Genomic DNA, 25,547 nt, shown 5'->3' on the forward strand with positions numbered 1-25,547 from the left:
TAAGAAGAGAGCACGAGCAGAAAACTATCCATCAATACCAATTTCACATGATATTATTTATTAATAAAGTATGTTTCTCAATTAACATAATAGAGAATAAAACAATATGGTTCATTTCAATGCTAGAATTACAAAAAAACCTCTAATAGTCAATTGAAAGAAAGCAAAGCTTCAGGAATCAGTGGAAAGGAACAAGCTTAAAAACACTGAGAGTGTAACAAACCCAACATATTACTTAATATGCTTTTTATTGAAATTAATAAAATGGGAAACTATCATTTTGGAAATTAATATCCAAATACACCATATCAATGTTTATTATCAAGTTGATCTTTGGGACAACTAACATTACTGAAAAAAGTGGGTGAATGTTGCAGATTAACAGACAATCTGAGATTACTCACATCACTTGATTTCCAATTGTTTAAGGGACAAGCCCATCTCTAATTTCCTCTTTTTAAAGAAATGAGATCAAATTGAAAAATATCCAAGATCAAAATGAAACCTCCCAATCCCTGCAAAAACAGATGTGGAATGAGGCATTTAATGGGTTTTTATGTAGTAGTTTTTAATGTTGTAATCCAGCTGGAGTCACCTGTGTGTAGGTTGGGTATCATTTTAAATGTTTCAAATTTATAATCAGAGATTATAATCAGAGATTCTTGTGCCTCATTATATTCTCTCTGCAATTGAGATTGGCCTTAAATAGGATAATGTAGCATTTGGGGAAAAAGATACAAGCCAAGAGACCAGACCCAGAGGCCAAGATGGAGAAGATCTCCACGGCCACCATGGACTTCCCTTTGGTGCTCAGATAGGTGGGGAGGAAGCTGATCCAAACACTGCAAAAGACCAGCATGCTGAAAGTAATAAACTTGGCTTCATTAAAGCTGTCAGGCAATTTCCTAGCCAAAAAGGCCACTGTGAAACTGATGAGGGCCAGAACACCCATGTAGGAGAGGACAGTGTAAAACATTAAACCTGAGCCTTCATTACATTCCAAAATGGCCTCTCCTACTAAAGAGTGGAAGTCAAAATTGGGAAATGGAGGAGAGGTTGCCAGCCAGGTGGCACAAAGAAGTGCTTGGACCAGGGGACAGGCTAAGACAATGGAGTTAGAAAGTGGTTTTCCTAAGAGTTTCCTTGTCCTGTTCCCTGGCTTGGTGGCCATGAAGGCCAGAACCACCATGACAGTTTTTGCCAAGATGGAGGAAACTGCAAGGGAAAAGAGAATGGCAAAGGCAGATTGTCGGAAGAGACAGGTGAGCTTCCCAGGTCGACCAATGAAGAGGAAGGAGCAGAGGAAGCAGAGCAGGAGGGAGACCAGGAGGACGTAGGTGAGATCTCTGTTGTTGGCCTTGACGATTGGTGTGTTGTGATTTTTACGGAAAATCACCAGAACTGCAGATGTGGTCACAGAGAGGAAAAGAGCAAGAGAAACTAAAATGTATCCTAGGGTGTCTTGATAGGCAAGGAAGTGGATCTTCTTGGCAATGCAGTGGTCCTTCTCCTTGTTGGGATATTGGTTTTCTGGGCAAAGGTCACAGTGAGCTGCATCTGAAAACAAGAGTCAGTGTCAATTTCATGGAGATTCAACAAGGGCAAATCATCCATCCATACTGACAATGCTGGGAATAGGTTAGCCAGAAAAATGGATCTGTTTTCTGCTTTATACTTCAAATCCGCCCATTCAAACTTTTTTGCAGGGAAGGGTTAGCGGACAAAGATAGATATATTTCCTCTGTCTCTGACATGTCTATGAATTTAGTTTAGTTTACTATTGTCATTGAACCTTGTGCAATGAAATTAAATGCCATCTTCAGTGTCCATTATACATAAAAAAATAATCATCCATCCATATTGACAATTCTGGGAATAGGTTAGCCAGAAAAAGAGATCTGTTCTCTGGCTCACTGTCTCACTTGCCTTGGAGTTTTGCTTTATATGGGTGTATTACTTGGAACCGTGACACCATCCTGTATTAAATTTATGAGGCCTGTGGGGTAGTACAGTTTAGAGTCATGAATTGAGAGGGTCTGCTGAAAAGTAAGAATATATTGAAGCATGTAAATTCTGCCAAAATTAATATTTTCCACTGGTTCCTTGATCCTGGAAGATCTACATTTAAAGTGTGTCTACCTGTCTCATTAGAAATGGTCCTGTCTGGACAAGGGGCACATTGGTAGCAGCACACCTGCTTGCCCTCTGGAACGCTTCTTTTCTCTCCTGCATGGCACCTTTTCATGCCACACCTGGCAAAGGGCACCTTCTAAAAAAGAGAAGAGAGATACTGTAGGTGGCCTCCGCAAAGAATATTCTTGATTTATTCATTTGTACATTGCTCTTTCCATTTTTAGAATGTCTTCAAAAGAAATAGTTTACCAGAAACCATTACAAGCTCCAGAGGGAGTCAGGCCAATGCAATCTGACCCATCAAAGGATGGTGGAGATTGGAACTGGGACCTCAAAATGCAAATGAAGGCTTGTGACATGGAGCTAAACTCTTTCTAAAAGAGAATTGTGAGGATTCAACTGAATGGAAATGATCCATGGAAATCATTCTTGCCTACTGTAATGGGTTTCGAGCAGGACTTCTTCACAATCTTACCCCATCTTGGACTTTTCAGAAGTCAAATCTCAAATATGTTCAACTCAAAAGCATGTTTTTTCATCAAATTCCAAAATTTAATGGGTTTCCCAGTGAAAAGAGTGTTATGCATCCCCTGGAGTGAATTACTACTTTCCTGAATTTATAATGTTTCCTTCTAGCTCACCTTTGTGACCCAGATGATTTCATCGGAGTTAACGGTGAAATCTTGTCCTGGGGAAGCCGTGGAATCCATTTGCCCAACTTTCATGGGGACAAAAGATTGATTGGGGAGGAAAAGCCAGTTGGGGAGATCATAACGAGTAGACACCAATCCACTTTCTGAGAAGGAGACTTCCTCTCCAGCACTGTTGTTGAACTTGCTGTTCCTCAGATAGGGAAGAATCTGGAAAAAAAAAGACACCTGGACTAATTGGCTGAACTCCACACATAGAACATCCTGGTTTCTATCATAATCAGCCTAGGAGATGGGTCTATATCTGAGAAGCTCAATAAGTTCCCTGGATGGAGATCTAAGCAATCAGAAGTAATATCAAATATTCAATTTCATCCCCACATTATCATGAATTTGTATGATGGCTTCGTCAATTCAAGTCTTACAATTGACATTTTTAATTTTATTTGAATGCATGAGAAATGCATTTTAGGAATGATTAAATAATTAAATTGCAGATGTTTCTTGACTAAACTAGGTAACATTGATAGTGATATCACTCCCTTCTAGTGCTGATGATGCTACCTAGTTGGGTCATGACATGTCTGCAAGAAAAGAGCACCCAGATCCTTCATTTCAACCCTAAACTAGAATATTTTCCTTTATTAGTAAATACTCTCTATCATAACTTTGCAAGCTAGGCTTTCTCAAGCTGATAGTCAAAGAGAATAGAAGAAGTAGATCTGACCAAGTGGGGGCCAGGTAGAAGCTTTATTCTGCCCTGGTTTGTCACTTCACTGTCTAGAGAGGAATAATTTAGCCTTTGATGTTGAAAAGTCTGATGAATTCTAGATCAGGAACTCAGTAGGACCAAGTGGAGTTCTTCTGAATATGCTGAAGTTGACAGAGACTTAAGACAACAAACAAGGCAGTACAAGATACGGCATACTAAAAAAAATGGAGTGGACTGAGAAATAATTCTAAGCCACAATAACCAACATTAATACGAACTGAGTGTCTTTTTATAGATGGGATTCAGGCTACAGAAAACAAGGAGGCCCTACAATGCTGACTAGCTTTGAACAATTGGTTTGGTTTAATTCTCTTTTTCCACTATCTATCGGTTTTCAACAAAAACCTCTTACCGGTACTTGATTCAAGTGAGAGTTTTCAATAATTGGTATCTAGATACATTTTACATACAGGTATTTAACCAGTAAATTAAGAAATGCATAGAAGTAGTTTTCTGCCTAGACAACTACCTATCATTTATCTGATCTGTGGACTAGATAAAAAGCCACTGGGATTACCTGCCATGATTGAATAGTTGAGATCCTCTTTCCAAGCCTCATCATGGTTGGTTGTGCTCCAGATCCATGCATGGCATGTAATGCGTGTGCCACAGCATAAATCGCATTGTAGATGTTGTAACTTTCACCTTCCATGCTTGTTTCAAAAATGTAAGAAGGTAAACTTTGTAAATTTTCCCTTCCTGTACATTGTTTCTTCCCCTTTGGAAAGATCCTGCCTGGTTTGTGGATCCTGCAGGGAAACAACCTTTCCCAACATAGAGGGAGAAAGATGTCTCCTTGTGGCTTCAAGGGGTCTAAAGACAGGAGGAAATGACTGAATTCTGAGACATCCCCAGTGTGGGGCCTAAAATGCAAAGCCCCATGGAAGGGCTTTACTAGTTTTGATACGTCTTGATTCCTCAGCACACTAAGTTTCCAATGGGAAGTTAAGATCCAAACTTTCAGAAATGATGTCTTTCTCAAATGTTCATAGATACCCATTGCCACCTGTACATTTGTAATGCTATTGGAGTCTCCAAATAGAACAATCACTTCAGCTTTAGACCAAGTCTCCGAAATATGCAGTATTTTCAATTTTGGAGTATAAAGAAAATTTGATTTCAACTTTTCAGTGAAGGCCAGGCAGATCTCCTTCTCCTGGAGCATTGGCATTAGGGATGAAATGAAACCTTCTCCCCTGTCATCTTCAGAGGCCAGAAGCCCAACCCAGTTCCACTGGAAATACAGGAGCAGCTGGACTAAACCCATATACTGAGGAGATTCCTTGGGATTAATCCAAAAGAATGAAGGATAAACTCTTCTCTCTCCCTGAATGAACTCAAAGCCAACACCTAGCTGGAGAAAGTGAGTTTTTTGATAGAGTAAATTTTAAGGGTCACCATTATGTGGATTATTGCCCAACCTGGCTCGCTTTGAGTGACAAGCTTAATTTTCTGGCTTTGTTAGGAAGAAGGATTACATATTAGGAAGAAGAGGTTATGTATTTTGCCTGGTGATGATGTGTCAAAAGCCAAGGGAATGTCAAATTAATACAGAGAATATTCTAACTACACTACTTTTATGAAGAATAGATTAGCAAGGAATTCCTCTTGGCAAATACTACATTTCAATATAGCTCATTATCTATCACTTTTGACTTCTATAAAAACACACAAAATATAAATATAGGTCCCCGCAAACCCCTTTTCCACCTTTAGCTACACTGTGTGTTATTTGTCTACCCCATACTCTATCCAATGAGGCCCTCTTACCTGTGGGACCTTGAAGAGGCTGAAGATGGAGGCCATCTGCCTTGAGGATCTGGGGTTGAGATCTCCGATGACAGAGAGCAGAGGATCCTGCCTGTCACATTTGTAACCAGGAACCATTCGGCCTCTTGTGGAGAGAAGGGAGAGGCTGATTATGGAAATCTCCACCTCAGACTGAAAATTGCTATAGATATGGAAGCCAAGGGTGATGTTGGGGAGGAGAACCAGATCCTTGTTGATCTCTGTGACTGCAAACACCAAGGCCATGAATTGCTGGGAGTTCTTGGGTCCAATTCTACAGTGAGAAAATCATTAGGGAGATTTTAAGGAAAGCTTGTATTGATGGGGTTTATCCTGCTTATTTTTCCAACGTCCTTTGTAGCAGGAAGTTCCAAATTCCATTGTGTTGGTTTCATTGTTAAGGATGTTCCTTGATTAATGGCCTTGATGGAAAGGAGAAAATCCTCTTTATCCATATCACAGATCATTTTATATCCCTCCATCAGCCCTCCCTTCTTCCCAATCACTTCTCTTTCACTATAATTAATTTGTTTCCCTCTTGAAGCAGCTTCTTCAGGTCTGGCAACCATTTCATTATTTCATTATTTCATTATTTCATTATTTCATTATTTATTTATTTATTTAGTCAAACATCTACAACATAGCAGGTACAGGTATAAACATAAACATAAAGAAATGAAGTAAGTACAGATAAGTGGGGACATTTGTGAACAGAAGACTACAGCATACATTTAACGAAGGCCATTATTTAGGAGCAATCCTGATTCCAAAACAAATGGATTTTCTTTACCACAAGTCCACACTGTAAACAGATTGACATCATCTTTGAATTTTGAATCAGAAATTTGTCCAAATTAATATTGAAAGTCAACTTCTTCACTAAGGCAGCAGAATTTCCTCACTTTATTTGGTGCGTTATTAGCTTTCTGATCAAGAGTTCTGGAAAGATGGAGAATTCTCCATAGTCTCCATATTTTATGAGTTTGGTTCTTTATTTGAAAAAAAGCACAAAGATCTGAACTATGCTAGGGCATTGAAAACATCACTAGAACAAGTATTTTTGAAGAGAGTCTCTGAACACAAAGCAAACCAAATAATTATTTACATCTTTCCCCTTTGGGTGAAACTTACATAATAGTCTCCAGAAGTAGAGATGGTTTTACTTTAAAGGATTTGAATTTGAATATATGTGAAGTTCCCAGGGGAAAATTCCCACCAATAATGACATCACCAGGCCTGTAAAACTCTCTCTTAGTCTGTAAAGTGTCTGTCAACACACACCCAGTTTGCATCTTCTTAGCAATAGTTGGAGGCAGGAGCCAGAAGAGCAGCAGCAGGAGGAGGAGAGGCAGCCCAGTCATTCTTCTCACCTTCCCCTCTAGATCAGAAATCAAGAGGTTATATATTTTTTTTTGCAGAAGTTGAATTGCAGGGAGCCCTTGAAATCTCAGCAGAGCTTTAGCACAAGAGAGACAGTCTGTGGCACCTGAATGGCCCCCAAGGTAAATTTATATTAAACGGTGCTTCCTCTTACCTGTGTATGGTCTGTGACCAAAGAGGAAACTAAGGAGAGACAAGTCTCACCAAACCCTGAAGTTGCCTCTTTGCAACACAAGGCAAGATGACATGTTCTGCCCCCACCGGGAGAACTCCAAGTATCTAATTTAAAGCAGGTTTTATGTCAGAAGATCTTCATGGGTAGAAATCCATAGGGGATACATTAGAAAGTACCATTCTTCTGATAATTATAAGGAAAAACAATTTTCCTATGTAGTGAGAAATACACCAGGTAAAGAAAAATGATTTTAGGACTCTTGTTGTTATTCTACAGATCAGATGCAGTTGAGAGTCAAGGTGAAGTTGGGTATTTGAATTATGTGAAACTGAGCATGGAGTTTGGCCTCTTCCATAGTTTGCTTGGATAGTATAACTCTTCATGGGGCATGGTGGCACTTGACAATCAGTTGTGCCCTAGTAAGTCTGGGCAATCATACCAACACTTGGATGGAGTAAGTGGTTTATAAATACCAACATGGCAGGGGATGAAATTAAACACTAACTTCTCCCATAGAACTTAAAAAAGAGAAACTTCCTCACTGTGAGGACAATTAACCAATGGAACATTTTGCCTTCAGACGTTGTGGGTGCTTCATCACTGGAGGTTTTGAAGAAGAGACTGGATATTCATTTGTCTGAAATGTTGTAGGATCTCATGCTTGAGTGGGGGAGGGGGGCTGGACGAGAAGACCTTTAAGGTCCCTTCCACCTCTATTCTGATTTTGATCATCAGCCTTTTTCCCTCTGTTGAATCATTTCTATCTTTCTGCACCTATTTGCAGATCTTATCATTGTTCCCTTCATTTTCCCATCTGTTATAAAGACTGAATTGGTCCAGGCAGTCACTGGGACACAGAGATTGTGCAGCTGTCTGACAAGGGCTTCCTTAAAGCTGTTCGTTCCATTTCTTGCTTTTTGTTCATTCCATTTCCCCATAAATCATAACCATCTTGGTGTTGTGCATATTACTTTTGAAATACTTACCCATAGTGAGAATATGTATACCAAATCTATGAACATTTATTGCAAATCATTTGAGTTCTCAGAGACCACAGTGTCCACTGTATATAAGAGTAAACAGACATTTGCAGGCACAAATAACCAGCCATTAAGCATGTCCTGTATTCTTACCTGTAAGTTCATTAAATAAGCAAGAGACTATCACACAACCATATTTTTCTCACTACTCACAATACATTGCACTTAACTTCACCCTTCCTTCCCCCCTCCCTCCCTCCCTCCTCCCTCCCTTCCTTCCTTTCCCCCTCCCTCCCTCCCTCCTTCCTACTTTCCTTCCTTTCTTCTTTCCTTCGTTCGTTCGTTCCTTCCTTCCTTCCATCCATCCATCCATCCACCTTCCTTCTTCGTAATATTTGGAAGAAATATTAAGAGAGCAGGAGCAGGAAAATATCCATGAATATCAATTTCACATGATCTTATTTATTAATAAAGTATGTTTCTCAATTAACATAATAGAGAATAAAACAATATGGTTCATTTCAATGCTAGAATTAGAAAAAAATCTCTAATAGTCAATTGAAAGAAAATTTCAGTAGGAAATTCAGCAAAGGCATCAGTGGAAGGGAACAAGGTTAAAAACACTGAGAGTGAAACAAACCCAACATATTCTTAAATATATATTTTGATTAAAATTAATAAAATGGGAAACTATCATTTTGGAAACTAATATCCAGATATACAATATCAATGTTTATTATCAAGTTGATCTTTGAGACAACTAGTATTAATGAAAAAAGTGGGTGATTGTTGCAGATTAACAGACATTCTGAGATTCCTCACATCACTTGATTTCCAATTGTTTAAGGGACAAGTCCTCCATCATTTCCTCTTTTTTAAAGAAATGAGATGAATTTGGAAAATGTCCAAAATCAAAATGAAACCTCATAAACCATGCATAAATGAGGGTGGAATGAGGCATTTTAATGGGTTTTTATGTTGTGTTTTTTAATGTTGTAATCCAGCTGGAGTCACCTGTGTGTAAATTGGATGTCAATATAAATGTGTTTCATATTTGTAATCAGAGATAATAATCAGAGATCCTTGTGCCTCATTATATTCTCTCTACAATTCAGATTGGGTTTAAATAGCATAATGAAGCATTTGGGGAAAAAGATACAAGCCAAGAGACCAGACCCAGAGGCCAAGATGGAGAAGATCTCCACGGCCACCATGGACTTCCCTTTGGTGCTCAGGTAGGTGGGGAGGAAGGAGATCCAAACACTGCAAAAGATCAGCATGCTGAAAGTAATGAACTTGGCTTCGTTAAAGCTGTCAGGCAATTTCCTAGCCAAAAAGGCCACCGTGAAACTGATGAGGGCCAGAACACCCAGGTAGGAGAGGACAGTGTAAAACATTAAAGCTGAGCCTTCATTACATTCCAAGATGGCCTCTCCTACTAAAGAGTGGAAGTCAAATTTGGGAAACGGAGGAGAGGTTGCCAGCCAGGTGGCACAAAGAACTGCTTGGACCAGGGGACAGGCTAAGACAATGGAATTAGTCAATGGTTTTCCTAAGAGTTTCCTTGTTTTGTTCCCTGGCTTGGTGGCCATGAAGGCCAGAACCACCATGACAGTTTTTGCCAAGACAGAGGAAACTGCAAGGGAAAAGAGAATGGCAAAGGCAGATTGTCGGAAGAGACAGGTGAGCTTCCCAGGTCGACCAATGAAGAGGAAGGAGCAGAGGAAGCAGAGCAGGAGGGAGACCAGAAGGATGTAGGTGAGATTTCTGTTGTTGGCCTTGACAATTGGTGTGTTGTGATTTTTACGGAAAATCACTAGAACTGCCAATGTGATCACAGAGAGAGAAACAGCGAGAGAAACTAAAATGTATCCCAGGCTGTCTTGATAGGAAAGGAAATGGATCTTCTTGTCAATGCAGTGGTCCTTCTCCTTGTTTGGATATTGGTTTTCTGGGCAGGGGTCACAGTGAGCTGCATCTGAAATCAAAAGTCAGTGTGAATTTCATGGTGATTCAACAAGGAGAAATCATCCATCCATACTGACAATGCTGGGAATGTCAGCTTTGGAAGCCATATTACCCTGGAAACTTCCACGCTGCCACCTTCTAATGTGTAGGAAAGTAGGCGGGGGGGGGTTAGTAGAGGGGTTGCCTGTAGACATAATAGCATTCTTCCTGTCAGTCAAGGTCAGGGCGATCCTGCATCTGGAGAAGGAGTGGTCGGAGTGATGTCTCGAGATGGGACGGCGGTAGATTGGAGCATGTGATTGACTGAGGACTAAGGGGATGGTTTTGGGAGTTTTGATTTACTGAGGGAAAACCCGGACCTTTATTTATTTATTTATTTATTTATTTATTTATTTATTTATTTATTTATTTATTTATTTATTATTTAAATTTGTATACCGCCCTTCTCCCAAAGGAGTCAGGGTGGTGAACAGACAAAATTAAAATACATACAATATAAAATTTAAAATTATTTAAAAGCAGAATTAAATCGAATTGGCTTCCCAAAAATTAAAACCCATTACCCTTAAAATAACCCATTAAAATTTTAAGCCAGCCCAGCTTGCTGAAATAGGAAGGTCTTCAAAGCTCGACGGAAGGTCCGGAGGTCTGGGATTAGTCATATTCCTGGGGGTAGCTCATTCCAGAGGGCGGTTCCCCCCATAGAGAAGGCTCTCTCCCTGGGGGTCGTCAGTCGACATTGCTTGACCGATGGCACCCTAAGGAGGCCCTCTCTGTGGGACCGAGTTGGCTGGTGGGAGGTTATCGGTGGCAGAAGGTGGTCTCGTAAATAACCGGGCCCTAAGCCATGGAGCGCTTTAAAGGTGAGAACCAATACCTTGAAGCGCACCCGGAAGACCACCGGAAGCCAGTGCAGCTCGCGCAGGCAAGGTGTCACATGGGAGCGCCATGTTGCCCCTATAATTACCCGCGTGGCCGCATTCTGGACCAGCTGGAGCTTCCGAGTGCTCCTCAAGGGGAGCCCCATGTAGAGAGCATTGCAGTAGTCCAGGCGAGAGGTGACAAGGGCATGAGTGACCGTGCATAGGGAGTCCCGATCCAGAAAGGGACGCAACTGGCGAACCTGATAAAAAGCCCCCCTGGTCACGGCCATCATATGCTCTTCTAAAGACAGCCGTGCATCCAGGAGGACGCCCAAGTTGCGAGCCCTCTCCGTGGGGGCCAATGACTCGCCCCCAATAGCCAGAGATGGCACCAGCTGGCTATATCGGGATGCTGGCATCCACAGCCACTCGGTCTTGGAAGGGTTGAGTCGAAGCCTATTCCTCCCCATCCAGACCCGCATGGCCTCCAGGCACCGGGACATCACATCAAGGGCATCGTTGGTGTGGTCTGGGGTGGAGATGTACAGCTGAGTATCATCAGTGTACAGATGGCATCGCACCCCAAATCCACAGATGATCTCACCCAGCGGCTTCACATAAATGTTGAACAGAAGGAGTGAGAGGACCGACCCTTGAGGCACCCCACAAACAAGGTGCCTCGAGGTCGACCGCTGCCCCCCAGCCAACACGGACTGGGACCGGTCGGAGAGATAAGAGGAGAACCACCGTAGGACGGTGCCTCCCACTCCCAACCCCTCCAGCCGGCACTGCATGATACCATGGTCGATGGTATCAAAAGCTGCTGAGAGATCTAATAGGGCCAGGACAGAGGAACATCCCCTGTCCCGAGCCCTCCAGAGATCATCAACCAATGCAACCAATGCTGTTTCCATGCTGTACCCAGGCCTGAAGCCGGACTGGAATGGATCCAGATTGACAGCTTCATCCAGGTACTGTGGGAGCTGTCGCGCAACCACACTCTCGACAACCTTCACCACAAAGCGAAGATTGGAGACAGGACGGTAGTTTGCCAAAACAGCCGGATCCAGAGAGGGCTTCTTGAGGAGGGGCCTCACCACCGCCTATTTCAAGGTGGAAGGTAAGACACCCTCACTCAGAGAAGCATTAATAATCCTCTGGAGCCAGCCTCGTTTAACCTCCCGGGTAGCCAGCACCAGCCAGGAGGGACACGGGTCCAATAAACATGTGGTTGCGTTCAATCTCCCCAGCATCCTGTCCACATCCTCGGGAGTCACAGGATCGAACTCCTCCCAGATGACATTCTCAAGACCCGCCTCAGACACATCGCCTGAACCCACTCAGTCAGAGTCCAAGCCGTCCCCAATCTGAGCGATTTTATCGTGCAGATAATACGCAAAATCCTCAGCACGTCCTTGCAAGGGGTCTTCCCGCGCTCCCAGATGGAGAAGGGAGCAGGTCACCCTAAACAAGGCGGCTGGGCGATTATCTGCCGATGCGATAAGAGCGGAGAAGTAGTTTAAGATTCAGGTTTTCCCAGATGTGCCAATTTACCTATTCTAGTAAATAGAACTTTGAAAATGCTTGCCGCAGAGTCTTTTCTTGGAGCTGAGGGGGGAGGGGGTGGGGGTTCTGGAATGCTGACAGGGAAGAGATTAGCCAGAAAAACTGGCTCTCTGGCTCAATGTCTTTGCTTTATGTTTCAAATCAACTCATTCAAACTTTTTTGAGGGAAGGGTTAGCAGACATAGATAGATGTATCTGCTCTGTTTCTGACAGGCCTGTGAATTTCCTGTGATATCAAGTGTTCTGATAGAAGAAGCAGGTTCTTAATAAAAACTGAAGCTTCTAATTAAAGCTAAAGAATCTCACTCCACATTCTTTCACAAAAAGATTGGGGTCTTCTTTTCCTGATGGGATGTAAAAGTAGGAGTAGGAAGCCTTGTAGGGAACCCATGAATTGTGCTCCAAAACCAACTGTCAACCCTGAAGCTGAGCTGACAGAAGCCATTTTTGACAGCTTCAATGTTGTCACACTGGAGCTGAGGGATAGGGAGGCAGGATTTTAGATAGCTGGGATTTTGTAGCCAAAACAAAATACTTCTCAACAGGCAATCAGGTAGCAACATGATTGGACCATGTGACTGGATTGCTTTGAGAAAATGATAAACTTCTACTTTTGTAAACTGTAGGAACAATCAGAGTCAGTTTTCACCAGATCTGTTCCAATATGGTATATCCAATAAAGCTATTCTTTGAGGAATCTACCTGCTTTGGAGTTTTGCTTGATATGGGTGTATTACTTGGAACCCTGTCACCAACCTGTATTAAATTTCTGAGGGGCAAGAAAAGTGGCCTATGGAGTAGTACAATTTAGAGTCATGAATTGAGAGGGTCTGCTGAAAAGTAGGAATATACTGAAGCATGTAAATCCTTCCAAAATTAATATTTTCCACTGGTTTTCTTGATCCTGGAAGAGCTACATTTAAAATGAGTCTACCTGTCTGATTAGAAATGGTTCCTTCTGGACAAGGGGCACATTGGTAGCAGCAAACCGGCTTTCCTTCTGGAACGCTTCTTTTCTCTCCTGCATGGCACCTTTTCATGCCACACCTGGCAAAGGGCACCTTCTAAAAGAGAGAAGAGAGATACTGTAGGTGGCCCCAGCAGTGAATATGCTTCATTTATTCATTTGTACATTGCTCTTTCCATCTTTAGAACGCCTTCAAAGGAAATGGTTTACCAGAAACCAGGATAAGCCAATGCAATCCTGACCCACCAATGGACTCTGGAGATTGGAACTGGGACCTCAAACTGCCAAGGAAGGTTTGTGACATGGAGCTAGAGCTTTTCTAAAAGAAAGAATTGTGAGGATCCAACTGAATGGAAACGGTCCATGGAAATCATTTCTGCCTGCTTTTATGGTGTCCAGGGTTTCAAGCAAAAATTCTTCCCAATCTTACCCCATCTTGAACTTTTCAGAAATCAAATCTCAAATGTGTTCAACTCAAAAGCATATTTTTTCATCCAATTCCTGACTTTTATTGTTTCCCAGTGATGTGCATCCTCTGGAATGAATGAATCTTTTGCTAAATTTACTACGTTTCCTTCCAGCTCACCTTTGTGGCCCAGATGATTTCATCGGAGTTAATGGTCAAATCTTGTCCTTGGGAAGCTGTGGAATCTATTTGCCCAACTTTCATGGGGACAAAAGATTGATTGGGGAGGAAAAGCCAGTTAAGAAGATCATAACAATCAGACACCAATGTACTTTCTGAAAAGGAGATTTCCTCTCCAGCACTGTTGTTGAACTTGATGTTCCTCAGATAGGGAAGAACCTGAAAGAAAAGACAGCTGGATTAATTGGCTGAACACCACACATAGGACATCCTGATTTCTATCATGATATCATGGCCATCAGCCTAGGAGATGGGTCTATATCTGAGAAGCTAAATGATGGAGATCTAAGCAATCAAATCTAAGGTACTCAGATTAGGACCATGTTGAGTTCTTCTGCATATGCAGAGTTTGACAGAAGCTTAACACAACAAACAAAGCAGTACAAGAAATGGCACACTCTCAGGCAACCACTGATGTCCTTCCAGGAACTTCTAGGAAGCTCTTTGCTCTTATGAATAATCGGTTTAGTTTAATTCTCTTTTTCCGCCATCTATCTCTTTTCAACAAAAACCTCTCACTTAATTCAAATGACAGTTTTCAATAATTGCTATCTTAATCTCTTCTGAGATACATTTTACATACAGATATGTAATCAGTAAATCAAGAAATGCATAAAGATAGTTTTCTACCTAGACAACTACCTATCATTTATCTGATCTGTGGATCAAATAAAAAGTCACTGGGATTACCTGCCATGATTGAATATTTGAGATCCTCTTTCCAAGCCTCATCATGGTTGGTTGTGCTCCAGATCCATGCAATGCATGTAATGCTTGTGCCACAGCATAAATGGCATTGTAGATATTGTAACTCTCACCTTCCATGCTTGTTTCAAAAACGTAAGAAGGTAAACTTTGTAAATTCTCCCTTCCTGTACATTTTTTCTCCCCCTTGGGAAAGATCCTGCCTGGAGTGTCCATCATGCAGAGAAACAACCTTTCCCAACATGGAGGAAGAAAGACATCCCCTTGTGGCTTCAAGGGGTCTAAAGACAGGAGGAAATGACTGAATTCTGAGACATCCCCAGTGTGGGGCCTAAAATGCAAAGCCCCATGAAAGGGCTTAACTAATTTTGATACGTCTTGATTCCCCACCACACTAAGTTTCCAATGGGAAGTTAAGATCCAAACTTTCCGAAATGATGTCTTTCTGAAATGTTCATAGAAACTCATTGCCACCTGTACATTTTTAATACTATTGGGGTCTCCAAATAGAACAATCACTTCAGCTTCAGACCAAGTCTCTGAAATATGCAGTATTTCCAATATTGGAGTATTAAGAAAATTTGATTTCAACTTTTCAGTGAAGGCCAGGCAGATCTCCTTCTCCTGGAGCATTGGCATCAGTGTTGAGATGAAACGTTCTCCTCTGTCATCTTCAGGGGCTACCAGCCCAACCCAGTTCCATTGGAAATGCAGGAGCAGCTGGACCAAACCCACATACTGAGCAGATTCACTGGGATTAATCCAGAAGAAAGAAGGATAAACTTTTCTGTCTCCTTGAATGAACTCAAAGCCAACGCCTAGCTGGAGAAAGTGAGATTTTGATTTTAAGGGTCGCCATTATGTGGATTATTGGCTCACTGAGTGACAAACTTAATTTTCTGGCTTTGTTAGGAAGAAGGAATACATATTAGGAAGAAGAGATTATGTATTTTGCCTTGTGATATTGTGTCAAAAGCTAAGGAAATGTCAAATTAATACAGAGAATATTCTAACTACACTACTTTTATGAAGAATAGATTAGGAAGCAATTCCTCTTGACAAATGCCACATTTCAATATATCTCATTATCTAGCACTTTTGGCTTCTATAAAAACATATCTCGACACAAAAATATAAATATAGGTCCCCCCAAACCCCTTTTCCACCTTTAGCTTCACTGTGTGCTTTGTTGTTTGTCTACCCCATACTCTATCCAATGAGGCCCCCTTACCTGTGGGACCTTGAAGATGCTGAAGATGGAGGCCATCTGCCTTGAGGATCTGGGGTTGAGATCTCCGATGACAGAGAGTAGAGGGTGCTGCCTGTCACATTTGTAACCTGGAACTATTTGGCCTCTTGTGGAGAGAAGGGAGAGGCTGATTATGGAAATCTCCTTCTGAATCTGAGAATTGCTATAGATGTGGAAGCCAAGGGTGATGTTGGGGAGGAGAACCAGATCCTTGTTGACCTCTGTGACTGCAAATGTCAAAGCTACGAACTGCTGGTAGTTCTTGGGTACGACTCTAAAGTGAGAAAATCATCAGGGAAATTTTAAGGAAAGCTTGTGTGGAGTAGGTCATGTCATTTTTAAAAACACCCTTTGCAGCAGGAACTCCCAAATTCCTTTGGGTTTTTTTCATTGTTAAGGCTGTTCCTTGATTAATGGCCTTGACAGCAAGGAGAAAATCCTGTTTATCCATATCACAGATTTTTTTTATACTCCTCCATCAGCCCTCCCTTCTTCACTTTGCTCCAATGAGTATAGTTCTTCCCAATTGCTTCTCTTCCACCCTCATTAATTTTCTCCCCTCTTGAAGGAGCTTCTTCAGGTCTGGAAACCACTGTTGAGCAGTAGGTGTGACAGCAAACGTTTACTGAAGGGCCATTTATGAGCAATCCTGATTCCAAAATGGATGGAGTTTTTCCAACTCTTCAGCACTGTAAATGGGTTGACCTCATCTTTGAGTTTTGTATCAGGAGTTTATGTCCAAATTAATTCTGTAAGTCAACGTCTTCACTAGGCCAGCACAGTTTCTAAAGTGTTGTCCTTCCTCACTTTTTTGGGTGGTTTATTAGCTTCCTGATTGAGAGTCCTGGAAAGACTGAGAATTCTTGCCTATTTTATGAGTTTGGTTTTTTATTGAGAAAATCACAAACATCTGAACTACGTTAGGGCATTGCAAACCTCACTAGAACAAATATTTCTGATAAGAGTCCTTGAACAAACCAAATAATTATTTACATGTTTCATTTTTAAGTGAAACTTACAAAATCTCCCCCAGAAATGAAGAGGGTTTTTTTTTAAAGGATTTGAAGTAGAATGAATATACAGTTCCCATGGGAAAATTCCCACCAATAATGACATCACCAGGCCTGTAAAAGTCTCTCGTAGTGTGTAAAGTGTTTGTCAACACACATCCAGTTTGCATCTTCTTAGCAGAAGTTGGAGGCAGGAGCCAGAAGAGCAGCAGCAGGAGGAGGAGAGTCAGCCCAGCCATTCTTCTCACCTTTCCTCCTAGATCAGGAACCAAAAGGGTGTTTTGTGTGTGCAAAGGTTGAATTGCAGGGAGCCCTTGAAATCTCAGCAGAGCTTTAGCAGAAGAGAGATAGTCTGTGCCACCTGGATGGCCCCCAAAGCAAATTTATATTCAACTGTGCTTCCTCTTACCTGTAAATGGTCTGTGATCAAAGAGGTTACTAAAGTCAGACAAGTCTCACCAAACCCTGAAGTTGCCTCTTCACAACACAAGGCAAGGTGACATGTCTTGCCTCCACTGGGAGAACTCCGAGTATATAATTTAAAGCAGGTTTCAACTTGGAAGATTTTTGTGGGTAGAAATCCATAGGGGATACATTAGAGATTGCCGTTCTTCTGATAATTGCATGGAAAAGCAATTTTCTTATTTACTGAGCAATACACCAGATAGAGAAAAATGAGTTTAGATTTCCTATTATTAATCCACAGATCAGATGCACTGGACAATCAAGGTGGAATTGTGTATTTGAGTCATGTGAAACTGAGCATGTGCACACAAGGTGGAGTTTGGCCTCTTCCATAGGTTGTTTGGATAGTATAAGTGTTGATGGGGCATGGTGGCCCTTGACAATCAATTGAATCCTAGTAAGTCTGGGCAATCATACCAACACTTGGATGGAATAAGTGGTTTATAAATACTAACATGGCAGGTGATGTAATTAGACACTAATTCTTCCGATAGACCTTAAGAGAAGAGAAGAGAATTTCTCAAGGTATTAGGTTAAATTAAACTCTATGTGAAGATTTTCCAACAATGAGTTGGAATCAGAAAAGTTTGCCTGCTGTGTTTGTCTTGGGAAGCAGGTCTTCAGAATTGTGAACTGGTGTGGGAAAGACACCATCACCAAATGGCAAACGTCTGGGTTGGCTGAGGTAATAGGAGTGTGCCCATGGTATTATGTAGTTCTCTCCATTCCCTGGAGCTCTTTCCATTCAGTGTTAGTTGGAGGGGAGACACTGAGCCCCAACCTCTGATTTTCAAGGTACCTCAATGAGTCCTTCTCCTTTCAAAGTCAAGTATCACCCTTACCCTGAGGGTATTCAATTATACAACCATTGATTGACCAAGCAATGAGGTCAAGATTTTGCCCTAGTACCCGAAGCCTATTGAATGGGGAGGAGCAGTCTCCATTTTAATCCTAGTAGAATCAAGCAGCTGTGGATGATTGGTCCTCCCAACACTGGGGACACTGGATCTTTGATCTTGCATGACTTGCTTAGGACTGCTGTGCACTCTGGGTGTCTTCCTGGGCTCTCAGCTCCTCCTCCAAAAGCAGATGTTAGTGATGGTAGTTTTTTTGTAAAGCTTCGATTTGTTCAAAAGGATGATATTGAGCTGTGGAGAGTCTGAATGCCACAAAATCAACAAAGAAAATGAAGGCAAGAAGAAAGGTTGGAAGCAGAAAGTCTCTATTATTGGGATCAGACCAGGAACGGAACTGGATCAAGCATAAATTCATCCGTGAGAGAGATGTTGTTCCTGCATCTCTCAAGGAGGTTGTGGCTATCCCCCTCCTCAAGTAAGTGATCCCATCGTACTGGCCAATGTCAACCCTGAAGCTGATCTGGCTGAAGCCATCTTGAGGGTTCAGTCAGAGGTGGGCTGCACATATGTTAACAACCGGTTCGCCAGAAATGTTCACCTTCCTTGCTTGTGCGCGGCTTCAAACTCCCTGGAAGTCTTTTTAGGCAGCCGCAGTGAGTACAGCAGGCGAGGCGTGGAACTCAGCTGGGCTGTGTGGGTGGGGCCAGTGAGCCAGAGTGTTAGCAATATAGGACAGAATAGCGCTAGGGCCGGTGGGTGGGCCCAGCCGGTGGTCAGAACTACCAGTTCCCCTGAACTGGTCTGACCAGGCAACAGCCCACCTCTGGGTTCAGTGCTGCCACACTGGAGCAAAGGACTTTTACTTTTAATTCGGTGAAGACCAAAAGAGTTAGATTTTATGTACCAATATGATCTTTCCAATAAAGCTATTCTTATTTTGGATTCCACCTGCCTTTAAGTTTTTGCTTGCAATGGATCTATTATTTGGAATCCCCACAGCCAAGTTTCATCCAGTATGCAATATGCCTTCTTTTTTTTAAATTTATTAATCGATTTGTTGTATTCCACTGAGTGTCCCTGTTATCTGGGAGCATCGTCAATACTACAAATAAGAATTTCAAAAAGTGTCATTTGGTCCTTGGAACATTTATGAATGGTAGTGCTGGGAACACTTCTCAGATTTACACTTCTACTCACACCTTCCCCCCTCTCTACACCCCTTCCCCAATTTAAGGAAGGAGGTGCTTTTACTTTTGAGTGGCAGTTCTGACATCCCAGCATCAAACTGCCCCACAGGATCTTACACCTACTTGCAGACAGCCATTGTTTGAATAAATGTACACACCACTAACTAATAAAAAAATAGCTATTCTTTTGGGAGACTCCCTTTAACTCCCTCCAACCAAGACTTTATCCATCTCCTGCTAACATGTTCATTTTTTCATCAAGTTCATTCCTCACAACCGAGAACCCTCTATGTTTCTAAATTCATTTCCATGCCTTTTAAGCAGGCGTAAAATCCAGCAGGTTCTGACAGGTTCTGGAGAACCGATAGCGGAAATTTTGAGCAGTTTGGAGAACCGGCAAATACCATCTCTGGCTGGCCCTAGAATGGGGTGGGAATGGAGGTTTTGCAATATCCTTCCCCCAGGAGTGGGGAGAGAATGGAGATTTTGCAGTATCCTCCACCTGCCACGTCCACCAAGACACACCCAAAGAACCGGTAATAAAAAAAATTGGATTTCACCACTGTTTTTAAGTCCTCCAATTTCCCCATCTTGATTGTATGCTGTAACACACACACACACACACACACACACACACACACACACACACACACACTTCCTAAAGACTGAATTGTTCCAGGCAGTCACTGGAACAAAGTGAAAAGTGTTCTTGTTAACAGTTCATATCAATTTCTCTGTCAAACACAGCTATCTTGGTTTTTGATATATAATTTTTCAAATGCATACACATAGCAAGGATGTATTTCTATCTATGGAACGATTTTTGGAAATGATTCGAGTCCTTAGATGACATCTGAATATATTAGTACAAGACATTTGTCTTCTCAAATAACCACTTTTTAAAGTATTTCCTGACCTCTTATCTCTAATTTCTTTTAAAAAATCAGAGAGTATCATAAAACAAGGTCTTCCTCCCTACTCAGTAATCAATTATTTAATTATTTGTTCAAGAAAGAACAAGCCATGATGTATTCATCTATCTATCTATCTATCTATCTATCTATCTATCTATCTATCTATCTATCTATCTATCTATCCATCCATCCATCCATCCATCCATCCATCCATCCATCCATCCATCCTGCCTTCCATCCTTCCTTCCATCTTCATAACAGTCACAAAGAATAAATAAGGTATGAAAAGCTGCGGCCAGAAAATAATCACATGATCTTATTGATGAAAAATGTAGCTTTCTCATTTAAGTTAATAGAAATTAAAACAGTATGGTTCATATAAACTCTATACCTTTAAAAAAAACTAATGGCCAATTGAATGAAAAAGTTAGCAGGAAAAGGCAAACCCTTGCTAATCTATTGAAAAAAATTCTTAAAAACACTAATAGTGAACACAACACATTTTTATAGCCAATCAGATTAAAAAAAGAGAACAGGCATGTTGGAAAGTAATAACAACATCTTTACCTTATTATCATTTATTTCCAAGTTGATCATGGGGCCTCCCTGGGAAGAACTGGCATTAACGAAAAATAAAAGGATGGGTGTTTGTTGCTAACTATTAGAAAGTTGGTGATTAGCACATCACTTGATTTCCAATTATTTAAGGAAAAAGCACCTCTCTCATTTCATCATTTATTTTAAAAATCAAAAACTAAAATGTCAAAATTAAACATGCATCCCCATATACATCAGGGATTTTTATGTTGTATTTTTTCATGTAAACCAGCCAGAGACTCCTGTGTATAAATTGGGTAGCAATATAAATACGTTCCATATTTATAATTAGATCTTATAATCAGAGATTCTTGTGCCTCATTATATTCTCTCTGCAATTGAGATTGGCCTTAAATAGGATAATGTAGCATTTGGGGAAAAAGATACAAGCCAAGAGACCAGCCCCAGAGGCCAAGATGGAGAAGATCTCCACGGCCACCATGGACTTCCCTTTGGTGCTCAGGTAGGTGGGGAGGAAGCTGATCCAAACACTGCAAAAGACCAGCATGCTGAAAGTAATGAACTTGGCTTCATTAAAGCTGTCAGGCAATTTCCTAGCCAAAAAGGCCACCGTGAAACTGATGAGGGCCAGAACACCCAGGTAGGAGAGGACAGTGTAAAACATGAAAGCTGAGCCTTCATTACATTCCAAGATGGCCTCTCCTACTAAAGAGTGGAAGTCAAAGTTGGGAAATGGAGGAGAGGTTCCCAGCCAGGTGGCACAAAGAAGTGCTTGGACCAGGGGACAGGCTAAGACAATGGAGTTGGTCAGAGGTTTTCCTAAGAGTTTCCTTGTCTTGTTCCCTGGCTTGGTGGCCATGAAGGCCAGAACCACCATGACAGTTTTTGCCAAAATGGACGAAACAGCCAGGGAAAAGAGAATGGCAAAGGCAGTTTGTCGGAAGAGACAGGTGAGCTTCCCAGGTCGACCAATGAAAAGGAAGGAGCAGAAGAAGCAGAGCAGGAGGGAGACCAGGAGGACATAGGTGAGATCCCTGTTGTTGGCCTTGACAATTGGTGTGTTGTGATTTTTACGGAAAATCACCAGAACTGCCAATGTGATCACAGAGAGAGAAAGAGCGAGAGAAACTAAAATGTATCCCAGGCTGTCTTGATAGGAAAGGAAATGGATCTTCTTGGCAATGCAGTTGTCCTTGTCCTTGTTGGGATATTTGTTTTCTGGGCAGGGGTCACAGTGAGCTGCATCTGAAATCGAAAGTCAGTGTGAATTTCTTGGTGAATCAACAAGGGTGAATCATCCATCCATACTGACAAGGTGTCAAGTTTCTGAAAGATGCCCTAATTAATTCATGAGCCATGATCCAAACTTCAAAAGAAATATAGTGATTGCCACAATGCTTGGAATAGCCAGAAAAATGGATCTCTTCTCTGGCTCAACATCTCTTCTTTATACTTCAAATCCACTCATTCAAACTTTTTTTATTTACAGGAAAGGTTTAGCAGATATAGGTAGACAGATCTGCTCTGTCTCTGACAGGTCTACAAATCACCTGGGACATCGAATGTTCTGATAGAAGAAGCAGGTCCTTGATAAAAATTAAAGCTTGAATCTCACTCTCCATTCTTTCACAAAAAGATTGGTGTCTGGTTTTCCTGATGGGATGTAAAAGTAGGAGTGGAAAGCCTAGTAGGGAACCCATGAATTGTGCTCCAAAATCAACTGAAGCTGACCTAACCAAAGCCATCTTGACAGATTCAATGTTTCACACTGGAGCTGAGGGATAGGGAGGCAGGATTTTAGATAGCTGGGATTTTGATAGCCAAAACAAAATACTTTCTCTTGGGAACCAAGGACATTCTCACAGAATGTATTCAGAGGAAGGTGGAGTGAAGTCACCAGGCAACTAGACAGCACTGTGATTGTTTTGAGAAAGTGACAAACTTTTACTTTTAATTAGGTGAAAACCATGGGAAACTTCAGTGTCGGTTTTCACCAGATCTGTTCCAATATGATATATCCAATGAAGCTATTATTTGAGGAATCTACCTGCTTGGAGTTTTGCTTGATATGTGTGAATTACTTGGAACCCTGACACCCACCTGTATTAAATTTAAATTAACTTTAGATTCATGAATTGAGAGGGTCTGCTGAAAAGAAATATGAATATATTGAAGTATATAAATCCTACCAAGCTGATGCCAAAATTAACACTTTTCCATTGAATGGTTTCCTTGATCCTGGAAGATCTACATTTAAATGTGCTACCTGTCTGATTAGAAATGGTTCCTTCTGGACAAGGGTCACATTGGTAGCAGCAAACTGGCTTTCCTTCTGGAACGCTTCTTTTCTCTCCTGCATGGCACCTTTTCATGCCACACCTGGCAAAGGGCACCTTCTAAAAAAGAGAAGAGAGATATTGCAGGTGGCTCAGCAAAGATTATTCTTCATTTATTCATTTGTACATTGCTCTTTCCATCTTTACAACATCTTCAAAAGAAATGGTTTAACAGTAACCAGGATAAACTCCAGAGGGAGTCAGGACAATGCAATCCTGACCCACTAATGGATGCTGGAGACTGGAACTGGGACCTCAAAATGTAAAGGAAGGCTTGTGACATGGAGCTACAGCTTTTCTAAAAGAAAGAATTATAAGTCAAGTCTCAAATGTGTTCAACTCAAAAGCATATTTTTCCATCAAATCCCTGAATTTAACGGGTTTCCCCGTGAAAGGGTGTTTTGCATCTCCTGGAGTGAATGAATCCTTTGCTGAAATTACAACTTTTTCTTCCAGCTCACCTTTGTGACCCAGATGATTTCATCAGAGTTAATGGTGAAATCTTGTCCTTGGGAAGCTGTGGAATCTATTTGCCCAACTTTCATGGGGACAAAAGATTGATTGGGGAGGAAAAGCCAGTTGAGAAGATCATAACGAGTAAACACCAATCCCCTTTCTGAGAAGGAGACTTCCTCTCCAGCACTGTTGTTGTTTACATTTTACATAAAAAATTAGATAAATTTTGTAATGGGGATAAAAAACCAAGACTGATTAAGAAAATGTGGTATCAGAACCAAAAACAAGGTGGTTTAGGAATTCCAAAATTATTAAACTATTATAGAGCATTTAATATAAAAACAGTAGTAAAAATTTTAAAAGGAGATGTTAAACTTTGGGGTAATTTGGAAATGAAGGAAATAAAGAAGTTCGGTTACAAATGGTTTTTGGAAAATTTTAAAGGTAAGGTTAAAATTTGCAATTATTGGTTAAATAGTTTGACTAAAAATTGGGACAGAGTAGCAAAAAAATTAATACCAGACACATTGTATTTAGGTAAACTGAAAGAGAATTGCCCAATGAAATTAAATAGTAACAGAGAGAGGATTATAATAGAAGAGAAAGTGGAAACAATTAGTGAATGGTTGAAATTTATAGAAAATGAAACGAGGAAAGAGGAAATTTATGGAAAATTAAACATTAATTGGTTTGAAAGAATTCAAATAAATAAATGGAATAGGAAATACAAAGAAAGGAACGATGAGAGCAGAAAGGAAACGGAATTTGAAAATTTGACATCTCGAATAATAAAAGATGAAATTGGGCCAAAGGGATTAGTTAGTAAAATTTATAAAATTATTAACTCTGATAATAATTCACAAAGGGTAATGAAAGAGAATTGGGTAAAAGAACTGGGTATTGAAATTTCTGATCAAAATTGGAATATGAATTGGGTTAGCAGAATAATGAGGACATTATCAATAAGGATTAAAGAACATAATTATAAAGTTATTTGGAAGTGGTATTTGACCCCAATAAGACTTTTTCAAATGGATAATAAAGTGGATAAAATGTGTTGGAGATGTAAAGTGGAACTCGGGACATATGCTCATATGTGGTGTAAATGTAATAGGTTGAACTTTTTTGGTCTAGGATAGAAAATGAAATATTTGAAATAATTAAGAAGAGGGTCAAATTGAAATTGGAAACCATATTATTATTAATATTGAATGAAACAACATTAACAACTGGAGAAAGAGAACTGGTGAGGATTTTGGTTATAATGGGGAGAATTATAATTGCTAGATATTGGAAATTAAATGTTGACTTAAAATTAGAAGAATGGTACAATGAAACATGGAAATTTGCATTAAATGATAAATTGACTTGTGATATTAAAATTAGAAGTGGTATATATAAAGAAAATGTTTTTTGGAACACTTGGCAACTATTTGTGGACTTTGCACTTGGGAGATTGGATGAATCGGCACCAGTACCTTATCAAAGAGATTTCTGGAAGAATTGAAGACTTCAAGTTCCTAAAACTTCCTTTCCGTTTGTATAGCACGTTGGGGAAAATTTTTTTTTTCTTTCCTTACTATTGATTTTTTGTATTGATTTTTTTTTCTTTTTTGTTATTCCTTAACAATAAAAATATAATAAAAAATTAAAAAAAATACATTTTACACGCAGATCAAGAAATGCATAGAAGTAGTTTTCTACCTAGACAACTACCTATCATTTATCTGCTCTGTGGATCAAATAAAAAGTCACTGGGGTTACCTGCCATGATTGAATATTTGAGATCCTCTTTCCAAGCCTCATCATGGTTGGTTGTGCTCCAGATCCATGCATTGCATGTAATGCGTGTGCCACAGCATAAATGGCACTGTAGATGTTGTAACTTTCTCCTTCCATGCTTGTTTCAAAAATGTAAGAAG

The 25,547-nt window shown here is 40.6% G+C and overlaps 2 protein-coding genes across 2 annotated transcripts; both read right to left on the reverse strand.

Annotated features, from left to right (window-relative positions):
- Positions 1-556: 556 nt before the first annotated feature.
- On the reverse strand, positions 557-7,888 carry LOC148116257 (vomeronasal type-2 receptor 26-like). Its single transcript, XM_087883546.1, has 5 exons — positions 7,885-7,888; positions 4,073-4,905; positions 2,775-2,993; positions 2,140-2,269; positions 557-1,557 (listed from the first exon to the last, which is right to left on the reverse strand). Exons 1-5 carry the CDS (start codon positions 7,886-7,888, stop codon positions 653-655), a joined length of 2,091 nt encoding a protein of 696 aa, XP_087739672.1. The 3' UTR covers positions 557-652.
- Positions 7,889-8,951: 1,063 nt separating this feature from the next.
- LOC148116258 (vomeronasal type-2 receptor 26-like) lies at positions 8,952-13,912 on the reverse strand. Its single transcript, XM_087883547.1, has 3 exons — positions 13,829-13,912; positions 13,210-13,339; positions 8,952-9,856 (listed from the first exon to the last, which is right to left on the reverse strand). The coding sequence occupies exons 1-3, from the start codon at positions 13,910-13,912 to the stop codon at positions 8,952-8,954; spliced, it is 1,119 nt and encodes a 372-aa protein (XP_087739673.1).
- Between the last annotated feature and the right edge of the window lie 11,635 nt (positions 13,913-25,547).

The sequence above is a fragment of the Pantherophis guttatus genome, chromosome 1 (assembly GCF_059756535.1).
Source record: "Pantherophis guttatus breed Tessera chromosome 1, ASM5975653v1, whole genome shotgun sequence".
NCBI classification, from domain to species: Eukaryota; Metazoa; Chordata; class Lepidosauria; order Squamata; family Colubridae; genus Pantherophis; species Pantherophis guttatus.

What these genes read in the sequence shown, in the direction of transcription:
- LOC148116257 (XM_087883546.1), bottom strand. An exon ending in CAACTATTCAATCATGGCAG is followed by an intron (nt 2,994 to 4,072) that starts GTAATCCCAGTG and finishes TTTTTTTTCCAG; the next exon opens with ATTCTTCCCTATCTGAGGAA. An exon ending in AAATCATCTGGGTCACAAAG is followed by an intron (nt 2,270 to 2,774) that starts GTGAGCTAGAAG and finishes TCTCTTTTTTAG; the next exon opens with AAGGTGCCCTTTGCCAGGTG.
- LOC148116258 (XM_087883547.1), bottom strand. Translation starts at nt 13,912, where the DNA reads ATGAAAGTTGGGCAAATAGATTCCACAGCTTCCCAAGGACAAGATTTG. An exon ending in AAATCATCTGGGCCACAAAG is followed by an intron (nt 13,340 to 13,828) that starts GTGAGCTGGAAG and finishes TCTCTCTTTTAG; the next exon opens with AAGGTGCCCTTTGCCAGGTG. An exon ending in AACCATTTCTAATCAGACAG is followed by an intron (nt 9,857 to 13,209) that starts GTAGACTCATTT and finishes TTTTGATTTCAG; the next exon opens with ATGCAGCTCACTGTGACCCC.